The 18736-nt window shown below is 44.5% G+C and overlaps 1 protein-coding gene across 5 annotated transcripts in view; it reads right to left on the bottom strand.

Moving 5' to 3' along the window:
• Positions 1-18736, bottom strand: part of cc2d2a (coiled-coil and C2 domain containing 2A) — a 28944-nt gene that overhangs the window by 6724 nt on the left and 3484 nt on the right. For 2 of the 5 annotated variants that reach the window (XM_070447623.1, XM_024004955.2), the window contains exons 3-30: positions 16237-16293; positions 15786-15866; positions 15468-15603; positions 15175-15275; positions 14895-14999; positions 14613-14714; positions 14314-14511; positions 8180-8336; positions 7554-7690; positions 7303-7434; positions 6436-6642; positions 5970-6217; positions 5619-5775; positions 5266-5525; positions 4894-5071; positions 4569-4722; positions 4314-4458; positions 4035-4173; positions 3662-3865; positions 3481-3573; positions 3288-3379; positions 2060-2227; positions 1761-1866; positions 1526-1635; positions 1284-1380; positions 1030-1128; positions 752-928; positions 23-226 (exon numbers count right to left, since the gene is read on the bottom strand). In XM_070447623.1, coding sequence (XP_070303724.1) covers positions 23-226; positions 752-928; positions 1030-1128; positions 1284-1380; positions 1526-1635; positions 1761-1866; positions 2060-2227; positions 3288-3379; positions 3481-3573; positions 3662-3865; positions 4035-4173; positions 4314-4458; positions 4569-4722; positions 4894-5071; positions 5266-5525; positions 5619-5775; positions 5970-6217; positions 6436-6642; positions 7303-7434; positions 7554-7690; positions 8180-8336; positions 14314-14511; positions 14613-14714; positions 14895-14999; positions 15175-15275; positions 15468-15603; positions 15786-15866; positions 16237-16293 — 4044 coding nt within the window. Of the gene's footprint in view, positions 1-22; positions 227-751; positions 929-1029; positions 1129-1283; positions 1381-1525; positions 1636-1760; positions 1867-2059; positions 2228-3287; positions 3380-3480; positions 3574-3661; positions 3866-4034; positions 4174-4313; positions 4459-4568; positions 4723-4893; positions 5072-5265; positions 5526-5618; positions 5776-5969; positions 6218-6435; positions 6643-7302; positions 7435-7553; positions 7691-8179; positions 8337-14313; positions 14512-14612; positions 14715-14894; positions 15000-15174; positions 15276-15467; positions 15604-15785; positions 15867-16236; positions 16294-16622; positions 16697-18736 lie in introns of those variants that run through there. The other 3 variants (XM_070447624.1, XM_024004953.2, XM_024004952.2) reach the window with 3 other exon arrangements.

Raw genomic sequence — 18736 nt, 5'->3', positions numbered from 1 at the left:
GCGGAGACCTGACCTGACTGACCGTGGCCTCCTGGGGGCTGTTGGGGAAGGCGTCGAGCAGCTCCTGCGGGGGGTTGAGGGGGCGGAGGTAACGGCTGATAAACACAGTCTTCCCGTTGATGTCGATGACGGTGGTGAGGCAGGAACGGTTGGGGTAACTCACTGCTGCGTCCCTCTCAAAGACCTCTGACGCCAGCAGTAGACGCTCGCCCTCCTGGCTGTCAAACTGGGACAGGAGTCACAGGTCAGAGGAGTGGAGTAGAGTGGGGGGGGGGGGCTCACCATAAAGCTACAGCAGTACACTTAGATCAGCGAGAGTCAGATGGTCTGGATATATTTGTGTCTAGTCTACTAATAACTGAGGGAGGAGGGATGTTGATGTGGGACTGCTGAACAATGGACAGTTAGACTGCTTGGGTACATTAGTCAGTGTGCTGTAGTCAACGTCTATCTAATCAAAACACAATGTTAATGCTGTCATTCAATTTACTGCAGATAGCATATCTCAGTAAACAGTTACCTTTACTTCCTTCATCTAACAAATGCAGCAAAGGACAAAGAAAATAAAGAAGAAAAATAATCGACGTAAACCCCACTCTTCAGAGAATAAAGAAATAATGAAGGAATGTTAATAACTCATGCATTTAGTAAATAAAAAAACTTTAAAAGGCTATGACATATCAAACACAGAGAGAGAGAGCCTGGAGACAGCTAGGACAGACAGAGAGACAGCCTGCCAGGCTGAGCTTACCTTCTCCCTAACAGTCTCTCCAGGTACCAGCTGTGGTTCTATGGTGATGAAGAGTGTGATGAAGGCTCCTTCACTAAGACTGCGTACAGCGTCGTAGCCACCATCACTGGCCAGGCTGCGCTCCTTACTGTATCCCAACAACACCGGTGGGGTGTCCACCTTAAACGTGCCGTCAATCTATCAGATCAGACAACAGAATCACAGCAGTAAGTTACTTGTGTCAGTGTGAGTCACTGTCTGTCAATCAGTGGTCTGGTGTCATAGACAGTTAGTCTTACCCTGGACTGGAAGTAGATAGTACTGAAAGGAATCTTCACAGAGCCCAGCCAGTGTTTCTCTAGCCGTGTGTGGACTTCTCTCCCCCTATCCTCTCCATCCTGAAAATAGAGGAAAGATTTAAACTGACAAAACATAATGACACGGAAAGTGTATGGATAATGTAGTTAACTGTGCTGTAATGTGTAATATGTTTTCCTGAGCCAGAGGGCATGGAAAGTCCCTTTGATTCACATTCTTGTGATGTCTTACTCACCCCTCCCAATTCATAATGGACTGCATCAAATATGTTGATGAAGACCTCGTCTTTCACTGACTGCAGGCTAGCAGTGCTGTAGTCTCCATTTGGGGCACTGTGGTAAGAACAAAAAAACAAGCTTGATAAATCTTCAAAACAAACATTCATAGATAATACCATACATGTGATCATGAAATTGACCATGTGTGGTCAAAGAGATGTCCCAATTTAGACCAGTCATGGACCAGTCACACACTCACCTGAATGGCAGTTGCAGGTCCTCGTTCCAGCATGGGTTTGGTCCGTCTGCTGTTGTGGTCTGAAGAACCGTGCGCTGGAACGATACCTCCACAAAGGGCCTGACCTGCACCTGGAAAACACAGATTCACAACACATACACAGGTAAGACAAACTAATAGAGACAAATATACACATACATTAAGGGAATATTCTGCAGTTACAGCCACTGATCCAGGTGAAGATCAGACGTGCTACCTGGTTGAGGAGCCAGTCGCTGCCCTGGATGGCACTCTGGGATGACTGGCCTGCTGTAAACGTCTCAGTGAAAGAGCGGACCGACTTAGATGCCACTGCAGGTTTGCTGGTAGAAGATAAATATTAGGAGTTTAAAATAGTCCAGGAATGTTGTAGACATAATACTCTCCAGTATGACCTTGTTGCTGCAGTAAATAAAAGCTTTCTTATTCTTTTATGTCTGGAGATGTTGTGTGAGGTTTACGGATGTCTGTAGATGTAATATACCCAGCATGTGACTAGAAGTTCTGAGGTCGTACCTGGCATGGGGCTTGCGGATGGGGATGTCGTAGGCCCGGATAATGTTGAGAAGTAATCTAATGTCCCCGTCAGACAGATTCTGAGCTGTCACTTTCTTCCTCTCTTTCCTCTGAGGCTTCAGGGGCCGCTTAGGTTCAGCCAGCTTGAACAGATTCAGGCCAAGTATCCTGACGGTCAAAACAACAGCTGTCATTCCAGAGACAGAGTATATTCTCCTTCACTTTACAGGGTAAACACAGACCATACTACCACATACTCTGTTTACTTACTGTGAGGAGATGATTTACACAAATACTAATAGAACAGATATACCACACTAACGCTACACTCAGAAAAAAAGGTGCTATCTAGAACCTAAAAGGGTTTGTCAGCTGTCCCCATAGTAGAACCCTTCTTGATTCTTTGTAGAATCCTTTTGGGTTCCATGTAGGACTCTTCTACAGAGGGTTCTACATGGAGCCAAAAAGGGTTCTCCTATGGAGACAGCCAAATAACCCTTTTGGAACCCTTTTTTCTAACAGTGTACAGTATAATGATAAATAAACTAAAAGTAAACAAACTAACAGCCACAAACAGGTTGGGGAAAAGAGGAGAAAAGGCCTATGAACATACCCAGGGCCTGCACCACTAAATATGTAAATGCAAAGCATAATAGAGAAATGGGACACAGAAAAAAAGATGTTCAAATAATGAAAAGTAATATGACATAGAAAATAACAATAATGATAATAAAATGTATGTGATGATACTAGTTGCTAAGTGTCACATCCAGATGTGGTGTAAAAAGAGAAGAATGTKCTTTCAGATTCTCCAAAAGAGAACATCTCTTCAGCCAGGGAAATGCAGTGTTTGAGATCAAATATTCCAGAGACCCACCGGCCAAAGAGAAACTCATTCCTCTGGCCTGTGATCTATTCTGTGATCTACTTAGACCCTGTCAGTTTTTATGACAGATTATAACCCATCTTGCAATCCCCGTTAACCTAAACACAAACACTTGAGCAAAACAATTTGAACAATACAATACAAAAGACAGCCAGTCAAGTACTGGGGCAAATGYCAGTTCGTCACACACGCAAAGCAAAAGCATGTGGTGCTACCTACCTAAATACACTGATGAGTCAAACAAGCACAATGACTATATTCTATCTAGTATATAAGAATATTATCACAACAATTCTGCCTTGATATGCTTTCACAAGTATGAAAATGCACAAATGTATTTACCCAATACTAGGAACTTCCTCTTCTTGGACCAGGTCAGACAGGAGGAAATGATGCTTGGCAATGAGGAAGCGGTTGATGACCGATTCTCTAATCTGAAAGACAGAGAGTCAAATAAATCAATATGATTAATATGAGCAGATCCACACAGACAAGACTCCAGATTCAAAGCTAACTGCCCGACACATCTACTCACCTTCTGCAGGTATTTGGCCACCAGGGCTCTGTGTGCATCTAGGTGATCCTTAGTGTCAACGATTTCTCCTTCTCTCAATCTCCTCTCATATTCCTGAAAAGGACAAAAATCATAAAGTTGAACATGTTTTCGGGCTTATTAAACCTTATTAGTAATCTTATAAAAGTATACAGTGCCTTACCTGAAACACCTTATCAGTGACCTCCCGTTCCAGAGCAGGGACACACTTATAGTTACGGAACTCAGCCACCTCCTGGTTTCTGAGTCGGAGCAGACGGAACCTGCGAGACCGCTCAATTTCCTCCTCAGACAGGAAGTTGAACTCCTCCTGCAGCTGCTCCAGTCTGAAGTAATCTGGAGCTGTCACCTCCCCACTACTGGCCACCTTATGGACAGAGAGAGCAAATTATGATATATATAGAGAGAGAGAGGTCATGCAAACAGTCAAATATATGGGACTGTATAGACATTTAAATGCAGTCTCCTGCTCTCTGGGGCAGCTGGGTAATATGGACCTGTGATCTCTTAGTAATGTGTAGTGTCTAGTCACCCACCTTTAGGAGTTGCATGATGGTTGCGTTGTTTGGGTCATTGGGATCCAGTCTAGATTCAGTGGCCCACTCCCCAAGCTTCTTCATATCATTAAGACTAGATGCCCCAATGCAGGCGATGGCATCCAACTGTTTCAGTCCACTGCACAGACAAAGAGAGGGAGAAATACATGTACTTATTTATGAATGTAGCCAGTAATAGAAAATAGGACTGCAGTAATTCACCTTACTAGGTATAGTGTTTCTACTGTACGTAACTTGGATGGGATTGGTTCACTGTACCTGTGCATGGCCTTGGACTGAGTGGTGGGCGGGGCCAGGGGTACATCATCCTCCCCTATAGCCCAGGACACACAGCAGGACAGCTTCCCAGAGGTCAGCAGGGTCTGACGGTTACTACCGTCTGCCTCAAAGGAGAAGGGCACGTCTGACAGGGCAAATTGACAGCAGAGAGAGACCAAAGAGAGAGAGAGAGAGAGAAGGGTGTAAGAGAGATGTCCAAGTATAAATATGCACAGTGTGTGTATGGGTGTGTACCACTGCCGACGGCCTCGTGGTCAAACATGACCCTCAGGTTGCTGCTGAACTCCAGCTCCTCAGAGGGGGCACTACCCGTCAGGACTGATGATTCTGGGACTGGCACAAACACCTCTGCCAACAGGGAGGTGGATGAGCCCAACACCTCAAACACCTACACACCCACAGAAGAACAAGAATAACAGGAGGTTTAAATGTGTCTGAAAGAAAGAAATTCATTAGATAACATGGAGATAAATTACAATAATATAATCTCAAAAATCATTGATTTAGTTCAATCATTTAGCTTAAAAAAATCATTAACTGATATCCAACATAACTTCACCTGCAACTTGATACTTTCTGGCCAGTTGACTATCTTCAGGTTGAATATCTGACCAAAATGGACTCTGAAATCAGAATTTAGGGAGCGATTGTCTGTTCTGGAGACTTCTTTGTTGTTATATAAAACCTTAGTGAAGAGATAGCGCTTTGCAACATCTTCTCTTCTAGCAAACTCGCCCCTGTGGGGAAGAACAGACAGTCATGCAAGTGAAATATGGATATCCTGTTCTGTGGACTTTTGGAACCCCTCTAGTTGGACCCCTCTGTTGGACCTCAAAATTAGACTAACGTCAAGAAGAAACCATGTCCCTTAGAGGTCTGAAAATGTCTGACAGAAAGTGTTATATCCTTTTAACTGTGTTCCTGTTCGTACCTGGGACACTGTTCATTAGGAGTGATGGGTCCAGATGCAGTGAGTTCAGGCATCAGGATGGGTTCCCCTGGTTTCCTCCTGATTCTAGAAGCCTTCTCTCTGACCTGCTCCTCAACACCCTCCATGTCTGGTTCCTCAGGAGGGTCTGGCTTCGAGGGTCCCAGCTCCGTGTCACCCTCTGACTGGTCATCATCATCGTCTTCRTCATCATCATCATCCTGAGACTGGGTTTTCTTCTTTTTCTTCTTCTCTTTGGCTTTCTGAGCGTGAGAAAATGTATGTCATAAAAAAATAGATATTAATAAACCAGGATTCTCAAGGCCCTCATACTTAATCTTAGGGGTGAAACATACCTGTTTCCTCCTCCAGGCCTTCCACTCCTCCTGCTGTCTCTTGTACTCAGTGACCTTTTTCTGGTAGTCTTCCTCCATCTCCCCCTGCAGCTCATCCACTTCAGCCTGGATCTCAGCCTCATGGTCCTGCTCATCTGAAGCCCGCACCCCCTCCTCCCTGGAGCAGATCAGTTATCAACACCAAGCACATGATTATCCACAACAATCAACATATAAACAAGTTCACCAGCAGCACACTACTACACATAGTGCAGGGGCCATCTACATTGTGACAGTACCAGTAACTTTGGACAATGTTTTTCCATCTTAATAGAGTAACACAGAGTCCTAAATGATGGGGTGTTACATTACCTCCTGAGGTAAAGCTTGTATGGTGTGTTGGTGAACCTCTGGAAGTCCCTCAGGGCTTTGATCTCTTTCCAGACCTTGATGATGCTCTTCAGCAGGGTTCTGTCCTTCTCCTGCTCAGTGTCCCGCAGCCTGCGAGTGTTCTTCACCTCCTGCTTATACTCAGATATCCTCTGCTGCATGACAGGAGTTAGGCCCTGCCTACCGTGGATCTCCAGCATGTTCCGAACAGCGTTCCTCAACCCATTCAGCTACAGTAGACATAAACCAGTATTAGACCACCAATTCTTTGACTTTTACTTGAAGACACTCATCATTTACTTACTGAATAAACAAATAACACTAGAAATCTCTAGATCTAGAGAAGGAGAGGAGTCAGTTGAGGGTAAGTCAGAGTTAGTGCCACTGCTGAATAGCCTTTGTGCCAAATAGAATTAGAAGAGAAGTCATTATATGTTCTGTGCTTTACCTTGGTAGTGAGGTGTTCCGTGATGTTCTTGTGCTGCCTGCTGAGGTGCTGGTCATAGAGCTGGGCCAGGCGTGCTCCTAGGACGTGCTCCCGGCTGAAGAGGGGGTGATGGGAGAAGATGAGCCCTGAGACGTCCACATCCAGCTGGTAATCCCCGTTCGTGCCCCCTCCTGCGATGTACTGAATGGCATGCTTTGACTTCAGCGCCTGTACCACAAAGGAACAGAGTTAATCAAACACGGGAACTCTAGAGAGTATCATACTACAGATGTAATCATATCCGCGTATGTGTGTGGAGAGAGAACGAGAGACAGAGAGAAACAGACAGAGAGAGACCGAGAGAGAGAGAACGAAGATAAACGACATCATGTAGTAATAAGTAATTGTAGTAATAACAGGTTGTATTGTAACTCTTAACCTCCTGCTATAATACAGTCTTTGTTGTCCTGGTGAACTCATCTGACAGCTGGAGCTACTTCCAAACGTCACACTCATCAAGAACAATATTATCGCCAATTCATGTTGCCAAGCAGCAGGCTATAAAAATAAATAAAGAGAGTTGCATACTCTATATACAAGCTCCAAATAATGTATTGGGTAAGCAGCAGTTTCTCAGTTCAGTGACACTGGGATTGAACATTCTGCAAGGTTGTTTGTGTGGAGAGCAATGTGCTTTGATGTTTATTAATGGCTTTTAAGATAAGAGGATATGGCAGACAAGTGATTMTTTTCCAGTGCAGAAACATGTCAGGTGCTATAGGACTAGTTTGAGTACTATAGATAGATAAGGATTACATGAGGCGAGCACAGTGGAGGTGTGTCTTTGTTATACAAATATAATTAATTATATTGTCCATTTTAATTTACCTTCCTATAGACAGTCTGCAGAGCCGGGTCCAGGTCTTCCTCCATGTGGAACAGAGGGGGTCTGGTGGACGACTCTTTAATGGGGTCAGGCAGAGCTATGATCCTGCCGTCGTCCCCAAACCACTTCCTCCCCTGAGCAGATGAACAGTCTCTAAATCAGAATTGATGCTGACGTCGCCCACTTGGAGGTAAGTTTGTTATCAGAACACTAAAGCTCACATCATGTTCTAGTGGTACAGTAACACTTTTACCTGCTGTTGTTTCAAGACACGGTTCTCTAAGATGTTCTGATTGGTCAGGGATATGGGAGGTCTCTCCCCCACGTATAGCCCCTCCTCCTCCAGATAACGGGGCTGCATGTTCTCTGGTACTTTACTGGAGGCTGGCACTGAAGCATAAATAGACAGAGCGTCAACATATATAGAGTACATAGACATTCACAGAGACCATCTTATAACACAATGATATATGCCGTGCACACATAATGAGGAATGTGAGTTGAGATGGGCTGTGTTAGTTAGGGTTTGGTACCTGTTCTTCGGTGTGGGTATGTTCTCCTGGGAATGGCTATATTGGTGCACCTATCTCATACCGAGGACACTCCAGAGTTGCTGTTCAGACTTCAGGGGGATCTGCCCTTAAATAGCGAGCCTGGCTGACTGTCCTCCACAAGGGGGTCCTTAACCTGCTGTCCTAGCTGTAGGAAAGATTCTGTCTGGCCTCAGATTGATGTGGTTGCCTGTCTTCAGACTACCGGTCTGGCTGCACTACAGGTGTGGTTGGGGTAGGGTGGATACCTGCTCTGAGACTACAGGTCTAGTGGTGTTATAGTTCTGACTGTACAAAATAACAGGTGTGCTTTTATTGGGGTGGGTACCTGTCAAAAAGCTTGGGGTGAAGAGGAAGTCATTCTCGCTCTGAAGACGCCTCTGATAGCCCATGTACTCTGCCCTCTTCACCACCAGGAAGTCATGTGCTGATTGGTCGATAATGAACAGATCCTCTTCATCTTTCACTAGAGGAGCATCCTCATCCTGGGGTGGGAGGGGTCACAGAGGACAGGATGCATCAACACTACAGCCATACTGCCGTGCTCACCAACAAAGCATACCTCCATACTGCCGTCCTCGCCGGCAAAACATACTGCCGTCCTCGCCGGCAAAACATACTGCCAAACTGCCGTCTTCACCAGCAAAACATACTGCCATAGAGGGTCTTTGGGGTCTCTGTTATTAAAGAACAACATCAACTGTTAAAGCTATTAACAGGATTCATGACTAATTGATTAAGGATGATGTTTTTGGACATACTGTATGTTGTTCAAGGACACAGACTGATGTAATTCACAGAGAGGGGTGATGTGCCTATGCTGTGTGTTAAATCAGTGGTTCCCAAACTTTTTAATAGTCCTGTACCCCTTCAAACATTCAACCTCCAGCTGCGTACCCACTCTAGCTCCAGGGTCAGCGCACTATCAAATTGTGTTTTTTGCCATCATTGCAAGCCTGCCACACACAATACATTTAAACATAAGAATGAGTGTGAGTTGTCGTCACAACCCGGTTCGTGGGAAGTGACAAAGAGCTCTTATACTGTAGGACCAGCGCACAAATAATAATATAATAATAATCAATAATCTTGCTCTTTATTTGACCATCTTACATAAAACTTTATTTGTTCATTGAAAATTTGAAATAACTCACCACAGGTTAATGAGCAGGGTGTGCTTGAAAGGACGCACATAACTCTGCAATGTTGAGTTGTATTGGAGAGAGTCTCAATCTTACATAATTTTCCACACACAGTCTGTGCCTATTAGGGTTGCAAATGGTCGGAAACTTTCCGGAAATTTCCGAAGTTAAGCTGGGAATTTGGGGAATTTTGCTTAAATTCATCAAAAAAGTTAGCTTATAACAGTGAACCTTTTTTGTGGGATACACATAAGGCAATTCTAGGTCTTGTGGCATATTTTGGTTAAACGATCCCCAATTCAATGGAATTGCAACCCTCTGCATGCACAATGCACTCTTCCATCACATGTACAGCTGATTCTCAAGATCTTGCACACTAATGAGATGCTATTGAGCCCACACTATTACACTGTCTGAGCCAAGGACTACATGCTTTCTGGTAAGTTTTGATTACAATACTGTGTGGGGTGAATATATTTTATATGACATAAATTATTTTTTGTTAACTAGTAAATAGTAGCCTACAGCAAAGTGTGTTTAAATCATTTCTAACGAAACAATTTCTGCTAGTTAGTTTTTGCTACCATGTGGGTTTTAGCTTGCTTGAGCCTGCTAACTGAGTTTTAATTCACCTGTTTCCATACATGTTTCATTTTAAAAATGTATCATACAAAGGAGTTGTTTAATCTAACTGCTTAACTATTTATCTGTACATGGAATTGTATTTGTTTTTTTWAAAACATTTATTTTCCTAATCTTTAGAGGAAAATGCCACAGGCACTATCTGATGTGTGGAGACATTTCACTGCAGCTAATGTAGAAGGAAAAGCTGTGTACATTTGCAAATACTATGCCAAATCATATGTGAAGAATGCAACAAAGACGCAGAATCATCTGGACAAGTGCATAAAGTTCCCTCAGCGCTCACAACAAGCAACCCCGGACAAAAGTCCCTCATTTTCACTTCTATTCGAGGTGAAAATGATGAATCAGACACCTTATCGATAGCAACAGCTCATGGTCCTCCTGGAATCAGAAGTTTTTTTGACTCAATAGAGGAACGTAGTCAGAGAAATGCTGAAGAATGTCTTGCTCGAGCTGTGTATGCAACTGGTTAACCTCTGATGCTCACAGGCAATGTGTATTGGAAGAGATTTCAGAATGTTCTTCGCYCAGCATACACCCCTCCAACCAGACATGCTTTATCTACTCATTTGTTGGATGCAGAGTTCAAGTGAAGGTCAAGCAAATCATAGAGAAGGCAGACTGTATTGCAATCATCTCTGATGGGTGGTCAAATGTTCGTGGGCAAGGAATAATTAACTACATCATCTCCACCCCTCAAACAGTATTCTACAAGAGCACAGACACAAGGGACAACAGACACACCGGTCTCTACATTGCAGATGAGCTGAATGCAGTCATCAATGACCTTGGATCACAGAAGGTATTTGCACTGGTTACAGACAATGCTGCGAACATGAAGGCTGCTTGGCCTAAAGTGGAGGAGTCCTACCCTTACATCCCACCAATTGGCTGTGCTGCTCATGCATTGAATCTGCTCCTCAAGGACATAATGGCACTGTAAACAATGGATACACTCTACAAGAGAGCCAAGGAAATGGTTAGGTATGTGAAGGGTCATCAAGTTATAGCAGTAATCTACCTCACCAAGCAAAATGAGAAGAATAAGAGCACCACATTGAAGCTGCCCAGCAACACCTGTTGGGGTGGTGTTGTCATCATGTTTGACAGTCTCCTGGAGGGGAAGGAGTCTCCAAGAAATGGCCATATCACAGTCTGCCAATATGGACAGCCCCATCAAGAGGATCCTCCTGGATTATGTATTTTGTGAGAGAGTGGTAAGCAGACAAACTCCTGAAACCTATAGCAGTACCCATTGCACAGATTGAGGGAGACAATGCCATCCTGTCTGATGTTCAGACTCTGCTTGCAGATGTAAGAGAAGAAATCCGTACTGCCCTGCCCACTTCACTGTGGTTCCAAGCAGAGGAAACTRCAGTTCTGAAATACATCAAAAAGCGTGAAGACTTCTGCCTGAAGCCCAYACATGCCGCAGCGTACATGTTGGACCCCCAAGTATGCTGGCAAGAGCATTCTGTCTGGTGCAGAGATCAACAAGGCCTATGGTGTCATAACTATCATGTCTCGCCACCTCGGCAGTCTGGCAAAGTACACTTCCAAGTAAGGGCTTTGGGATGGAGATGCAATATGGCAGTCGTGCCAACATATCTCATCAGCCACCTGATGGAAGGGACTTTGTGGATCTGAGGGTCTTTCTCCTGTTGCCTCCATCCTCTAAATCCCACCAACATCAGCTGCCTCAGAGCGCAACTGGTCTTTGTTTGGGAACACACACACCAAACCACGCAACAGTCTGACCAATACAAGGGTTGAAAAATTGGTGGCCATCCGGGCAAATTTGAGGCTTTTTGAGCCTGACAACGAACCATCCTCAACAAGGTTGGAAAATGACAGTGAAGATGAGGCCTCAGAGTCTGATGTTCAAGAGGTGGACATTAAGGAGGTCCAGGGAGAAGACATGGAAGCCTGAGAGGAAGACAACTACACTATCATTTTACAGAAGTATGTTGAAACGTTTTTGGGAGATGCGTTGGATCATTCAATATTCCCTTTCTTTTGTTGTTCAGTGAAATCATCCCATGTGAAGAGTCAACTCATTTAAAATAAAGTTCAATTCGTTTTATTTCTATTGGAAGGATTTAATAATTTGGAAATTATGTATACTTATGATAAGATAAAATGTTTATGTTTGTCTCCATATGATATGGTAAATATATCCAATGCAAAAAATATCTACATTTAAATGGTATTCATTTGTATAGATTTCCATTAATATCCATATATTTGCAAAGAGCATCAGTGTCTTAACAGCGCGATTTGCAAAGGTAGGATACTCTGAGCGCAGCCCAATCTAGAAATCTGGCAGTGGCTTCTGATTAAATTACATTTTCACAGAACCGCTTGTTGCAATTTCGATGAGGCTCTCTTGTTCAGGTATCGGTAAGTGGACTGGAGGCAGGGCATGAATATGGGGGTGCCACAGGGTTCAATTCTCAGGCCTACTCTCTTCTCTGTATACATCAATGATGTCGCTCTTGCTGCTGGTGATTCTTTGATCCACCTCTACGCAGACGACACCATTCTGTATACCTCTAGCCCTTCATTGTGTTAACTAACCACCAGATGAGCTTCAATGCCATACAACTCTCGTTCCATGGCTTCCAACTGCTCTTAAATGCAAGTAAAACTAAATGCATGCTCTTCAACCGATCCCTGCCCGCACCTGCCCGCCCGTCCATCATCACTACTCTGGACGGCTCTGACTTAGAATATGTGGACAACTACAAATACCTAGGTGTCTGGTTAGACTGTAAACTCTCCTTCCAGACTCACATTAAACATCTCCAATCCAAAATTAAATCTAGAATCGGCTTCCTATTTCGCAAACAAAGATTCCTTCACTCATGCTGCCAAACATACCCTCGTAAAACTGACCATCCTACCGATCCTCGACTTCGGCGATGTCATTTACAAAATAGCCGCCAACACTCTACTCAACAAATTGGACGCAGTCTATCACAGTGCCATCCGTTTTGTCACCAAAGCCCCATATACTACCCACCACTGCGACCTGTATGCTCTCGTTGGCTGGCCCTCGATTCATACTCGTCGCCAAACCCACTGGCTTCAGATCATCTACAAGTCTCTGCTAGGTAAAGCCCCGCCTTATCTCAGATCACTGGTCACCATAGCAGCACCCACCCGTAGCACGCGCTCCAGCAGGTATATCTCACTAGTCACCCCCAAAGCCAATTATTCCTTTGGCCGCCTCTCCTTCCAGTTCTCTGCTGCCAATGACTGTAACGAACTGCAAAAATCTCTGAAGCTGGAGACTCTTACCTCCCTCAATAGCTTTAAGCACCAGCTGTCAGAACAGCTCACAGATCACTGCACCTGTACATAGCTCATCTGTAAATAGCCCATCCAATCTACCTCATCCCCATACTGTATTTATTTATCTTGCTCCTTTGCAACCCAGTATCTCTACTTGCACATTCATCTTCTGCACATCCTACCATTCCAGTGTTTAATTGCTATATTGTAATAACTTCGCCACCATGGCCTATTTATTGCCTTACCTCTCTTATCCTACCTCATTTGCACATGCTGTATATAGATTTTTCTACTGTATTATTGATTGTATGTTTGTTTATTCCATGTGTAACTGTGTTGTTGTTGTATGTGTCGAACTGCTTTGCTTTATCATGGCCAGGTCGCAGTTGCAAATGACAACTTGTTCTTACCTAGCCTACCTGGTTTTTTAAATAAAAGGGATAACGAATCCAGTTGTTTGTGTTATCCATTTCTGGAAAGTACCTGCGTAATTGCGCACCCAACTCACTCAGGTGCTTCGCTACATCACATTTGACGTTGTCCGTAAGCTTGAGTTCATTTGCACACAAAAAAAAAAAAGCCTCTCTGTGAATTCTGCAGTGTACCCAAGTGGCATCGGGAGCAACTGCTTGCACACGCGTTACCACTCCACTATGTCTCCCTGTCATGGCTTTTGCGCCATCAGTACAGATACCAACATGAGCAGCAGCTATGTTAGTGGAATTCCCGCAAGAGACGTTTAATGTGATTGGATGTTAATTATTTGACTAGGCTACCTGTATTTAACATCGTGTTATTTCGCTGAATACTAGATGGTTTAATTTTATTTTTGGCAGTGAAATGAGGCTACTCAGGCGAGAGAGAAAAAAACTCACCCAAATGTATAGCCCCGTTGGAAAATATAAAATGGACTGTTTGAAAATGTGAAGGAAAAAAGTATTATATTTTTTAAATTGTGAGTCACATTTTTAATTAGCGTACTCCAGACGGCATTGAGCGTACCCCAGTTTGGGAATACCGGTCTTAAAACAATGTGGCTCAGACCTCTCTCACTAACCGAGATCAAATGACAGACAGAAGAGAGAAATCTTTTCATCTGACATATCGATGCTGATCTAAGACCAGAAACACTGTCCTGTAATGTTCCTAGCTGACTGGTTTAGGAGGGTCTCAGGGTCCCATATCTTTTACAGCTAATTACACACAGACGCTGCAATCATTAGCAATCCATGGCAACAATATATGCCACTTGTACTCTGGGAGTACGTCTACCCTTGTTTTCAATCAGGGTTTCGGTCAATTACATTTTCTTTCAATTAATTCAGGAGATGCATTCAAATTAAATGACTTGAAAATGGTTCATTATCTATGCTAGTTTTACCCGCTCCTCGTTCTCGCCTTTCTGTTCCCTGTCCACTTCAGCGACCTCTTCCTCCTCCTCTTCCTCATCATCATTCTCCCCTTCTGTCCTTGGCCTTCTCTTCTTACGACCTTTGCCCGCCTCTTCATGGGGTTCCGGGTCAAAGTTGAAAGTGAAAAAATTGTAGGCCTCCTCCGCTGTGGGTAAACCTGTCTCCGACTACATTTGCAATAAAATAGAGGACATTGATAAAATCCTTAACCTTAATCATACAATCTATTAGATTACAAGAACCAAAGGAGAGCAGTTTGGCCACTCACTATACTCTCTATCCTGACACTCCTGACTGTCTCTCGGAACTTGACTTTGGTGTTGAGGGGAGAAGAGTGGTCATCTCTCCCCGCCCTGAGGTCTGGCTCTGTCTGTAAAACATCAGCGGATCATGACCTTCACTTTCAGGCTAGTTAGCATAGTGAACTACATGCTTCAAAATATGGTTAATGAATTCTCCAATAAAATATTATCTCAGTACAGTGATGCTGGTACTGGACTACTTTATGCACATAGACAGTGAAGAAAGTGAGTAGAAGTCAGGTCCTCACCTCTCTGTCAAACCTGGTGAGAGTGTCTCTGTCTCTGAGACTCTGCAAGCGACTAGCTGGCGCCTCCAAGGAAGCCTCCTGCTGTAGAAGACTTTCTGCTTTGGACTGATGAAGTGTACAAGAGACAATACATTTTCAATCAATTTCAATCAAACAATACGATTTCTGGAGATTAAACAGGAAGTTTGGTCCTGAACCCTTTGATAAGGAAATCGTACAAAATTAGGAGACTCTATAGTTAATCAATAATTAATGTTGAGTAGAGCGAGGCTGTGTTTACCCTGGCTGCCCTCAGCTTGTCTCTCATTCGCTGTCTCATGGTGGAGCTCTCTGAGTGGCTCGAGCTGGGCGCGGGTTTGGCCTGAGGCCGGGGTGGCAGGTCTGAGGGGAGAGACAGGTCTGAAACAACACCTATAGGAGACAGAATAGGGAGAAACTACCCTGGTGGTCCAGTCTGTTTGGGCTGTTAACCAACTCCTCTCTGTGATAGCTCATGGTCAAGCCAATTTACTGTTTGACAGCAATAGGCTAGGGAGGACCAGGTTAGAGGACATGCAGGATAGACAGTCTCACCTCCTCTCTGGGAGTGAGTGGGACTGGACACGATGACAGGCTTCTCTGGTTTGTCGTCATCGTGGCTGATCTGTTGAACAGCAGTGACATCCACCACTGTCTCATCAGGTGTATCATCTGTAGATGCCTTCTCAAGCTAGGAGAGGGAGCAAGTGTCAACATTTTGTATCCCATTAAAGAAACAGACAGAAAATACTTTACTAGTAGTACTACTACTCTGTAATAACAGAGGGGTTTAAGTTTAAGACTATTAATCAACAAGAAAAGTGGTGATGATTATAGCTAGGACTAGGAGCCAGTGAATGCTAACTTTAATACCTTTTTCTTCCTCTTCTGTCTCTGAGCCTTCAGGTTGCGTCTCAATGTATCTCCAGGCTCCTCCTCACCAGCTGTTAGCTCCTAATAAACCAACACAAACACACAGTTGGTGCAAAGTCATAGACATCCTACAATACTACAGGTAGGCCTGTGACTTTATATGAAGGCAGCTGCTGCTTTTTAGAGTGATATATAAATAATATATCCCCTTCGAGCAGGGAGAAAGAAAACAGAAGAAGAAGTAGAATGTTAGGAGAGAGGAGAGAACTACAGCACACAACCTATAGAACTCAGTGAACTCTACAGAGGAAAGAGAGAGAAGCAGTCTGGACACGTCTCTTGGCGAGGTGGTGAACAGCGCAGGTCAAAAGACTGCAGTCAGGAACACAGCACACAAGGTGACTACAGGCTAGCTAGGCCACAGCACGGCTATGGGAGAAAACACACCAACCTCCATAGTCGTCTGTCCTCTCTCCTTACTCTGCTTCTTGTCTGTTGGGACCAGAGCCTACCAGGCAAATCAGAGCACTTAGACACAGAGCCCTGCCAGTTTGTGTGTGGATGTGTATTCACATTTGACTTCTTCAGTGGGTGCAGGTGAGACTCGCTTTCAGGACTTGTTGAGTCTTGTCAAAGCCTGTACTTCCTCTGTCTGGCAATAAAGTACCTTGTATCATGTCTCTAGCTCACAGCTGTATCAAAGTCAGTAAGATGGCGCCGGAGAAGAAGGCAGACGTTTTACGTGCCGCCAACAGATTGTGTTTTTTGTTCATTTATAACTTATTTAAAAAAATATTTTGTACATAATGTGACCGAAAGGTCACTGCGATTACTCACCACGGACTGGCAGAATCCTTTTTCCCTTTAACGAGTCTGACGAGGCCGACGCGAACAATATACTGCTTTCTCAGGAACAGGCCCAGATGCCCGTGATTTGCGTGAAGAGGAGGCGGAGAAAAAGGGGCCGGAGGGCGGGCTGCCTTCTGAGAATTCGTAGGCGATCTAATAAACCCACACTTCCTTCCATTCTGCTAGCAAACGTGTAATCTTTGGACAATAAAATAGAAAACTGTAATATCTTATGCTTCACGGAGACGTGGCTGAACGACAACACTATCAACATACAGCTGGCTGGTTATACACTGCACCGGCAGGATAGAACAGCGGCATCTGGTAAGACAAGGGGCTGCGGACTATGTATTTTTGTAAATAACAGCTGGTGCACGATATCTAAGGAAGTCTCGAGCTATTGCTCGCCTGAGGTAGAGTATCTCATGATAAACTGTAGACCACATTACCTACCTAGAGAGTTTATCTGTATTTTTCGTAGCTGTTTACAAACCACCACAGTCAGAGGCTGGCACTAAGACAGCACTGAATGAGCTGTATTCCGCCATAAGCAAACAGGAAAACACTCACCCAGAGGCGGCACTCCAAGTAGCCGGGGACTTTGATGCAGGGAAACTTAAATCTGTTTTACCACATTTCTATCAGCATGTTAAATGTGTAACTAGAGGGAAAAAACTCTGGACCACCTTTAATCCACACACAGAGACGCATACAAAGCTCTCCCTCGCCCTCCATTTGGCAAATCTGACCATAATTCTATCCTCCTGATTCCTGCTTACAAGCTAAAATTAAAGCAGGAAGCACCAGTGACTAGATCAATAAAATAGTGGTCAGATGAAGCAGATGCTAAGCTACAGGACTGTTTTTCTAGCACAGACTGGAATATGTTCCGGGATTCCTCCGATGGCATTGAGGAGTACACCACATCAGTCATTGGCTTCATCAATAAGTGCATCGATGACGTCGTCCCCAGTGACCATACGTACAAACCCCAACCAGAAGCCATGGATTACAGGCAACATCCGCACTGAGCTAAAGGCTAGAGCTGCCGCTTTCAAGGAGAGGGACTCTAACCCGGAAACTTATAAGAAATCGTGCTATGCCCTCCAACGAACCATCAAACAGGCAAAGCGTCAATACAGGACTAAGATCGAATCGTAATACACCGGCTCTGACGCTCGTCGAATGTGGCAGTGCTTGCAAACCATTACAGACTACAAAGGGAAGCACAGCCGAGAGCTGCCCAGTGACAAGAGTTGCCCAGTGGCTCGCTTGAGGCAAATAACACTGAAAAATGCACGAGAGCACTAGCTGTTCTGGAAGACTGTGTGATCACACTCTCCGCAGCAGATGTGAGTAAGACCTTTAAACAGTTCAACATTCCCAAGGCCGCAGGGCCAGACGGATTATCAGGACGTGTACTGCGAGCATGCGCTGACCAACTGGCAAGTGTCTTCACTGACATTTTCATCCTCTCCCTGTCCGAGTCTGTAATACCAACATGTTTTAAGCAGACCACCATAGTGCCTGTGCCCAAGAACACTAAGCTTACCTGCCTAAACGACTACAGACCCGTAGCACTCACATCTGTAGCCATGAAGTGCTTTGAAAGGCTGGTCATGGCTCACATCAACACCATTATCCCAGAAACCCTAGACCCACCCAAATTTGCATACCGCCCCAACAGATCCACAGATGATGCAATGTCTATTGCACTCCACACTGCCCTTTCCCACCTGGACAAAAGGGACACCTATTTGAGAATGCTATTCATTGACTACAGCTCAGCGTTCAACACCATAGTGCCCTCAAAGATCATCAATAAGCTAAGGACCCTGGGAATAAACAACTCCCTCTGCAACTGGATCCTGGACTTCCTGACAGGCCGCACCCAGGTGATAAGGGTAGGTAGCAACACATCCGCCACGCTGATCCTCAACACAGGGGCCCCTCAGGGGTGCATGCTCAGTCCCCTCCTGTACTCCCTGTTCACTCATGACTGCATGGCCAGGCACGACTCCAACACCATCATTAAGTTTTCCCATGACACAACAGTGGTAGGCCTTATCACTGACAACGACGAGACAGCCTATAGGGAGGTC

The sequence above is a fragment of the Salvelinus sp. IW2-2015 genome, linkage group LG16 (genome assembly GCF_002910315.2).
Source record: "Salvelinus sp. IW2-2015 linkage group LG16, ASM291031v2, whole genome shotgun sequence".
NCBI lineage: Eukaryota > Metazoa > Chordata > Actinopteri > Salmoniformes > Salmonidae > Salvelinus > Salvelinus sp. IW2-2015.
The sequence above is the reverse complement of the archived record's forward strand: the minus strand, read 5'-3'. Positions and strand labels throughout refer to the sequence as shown.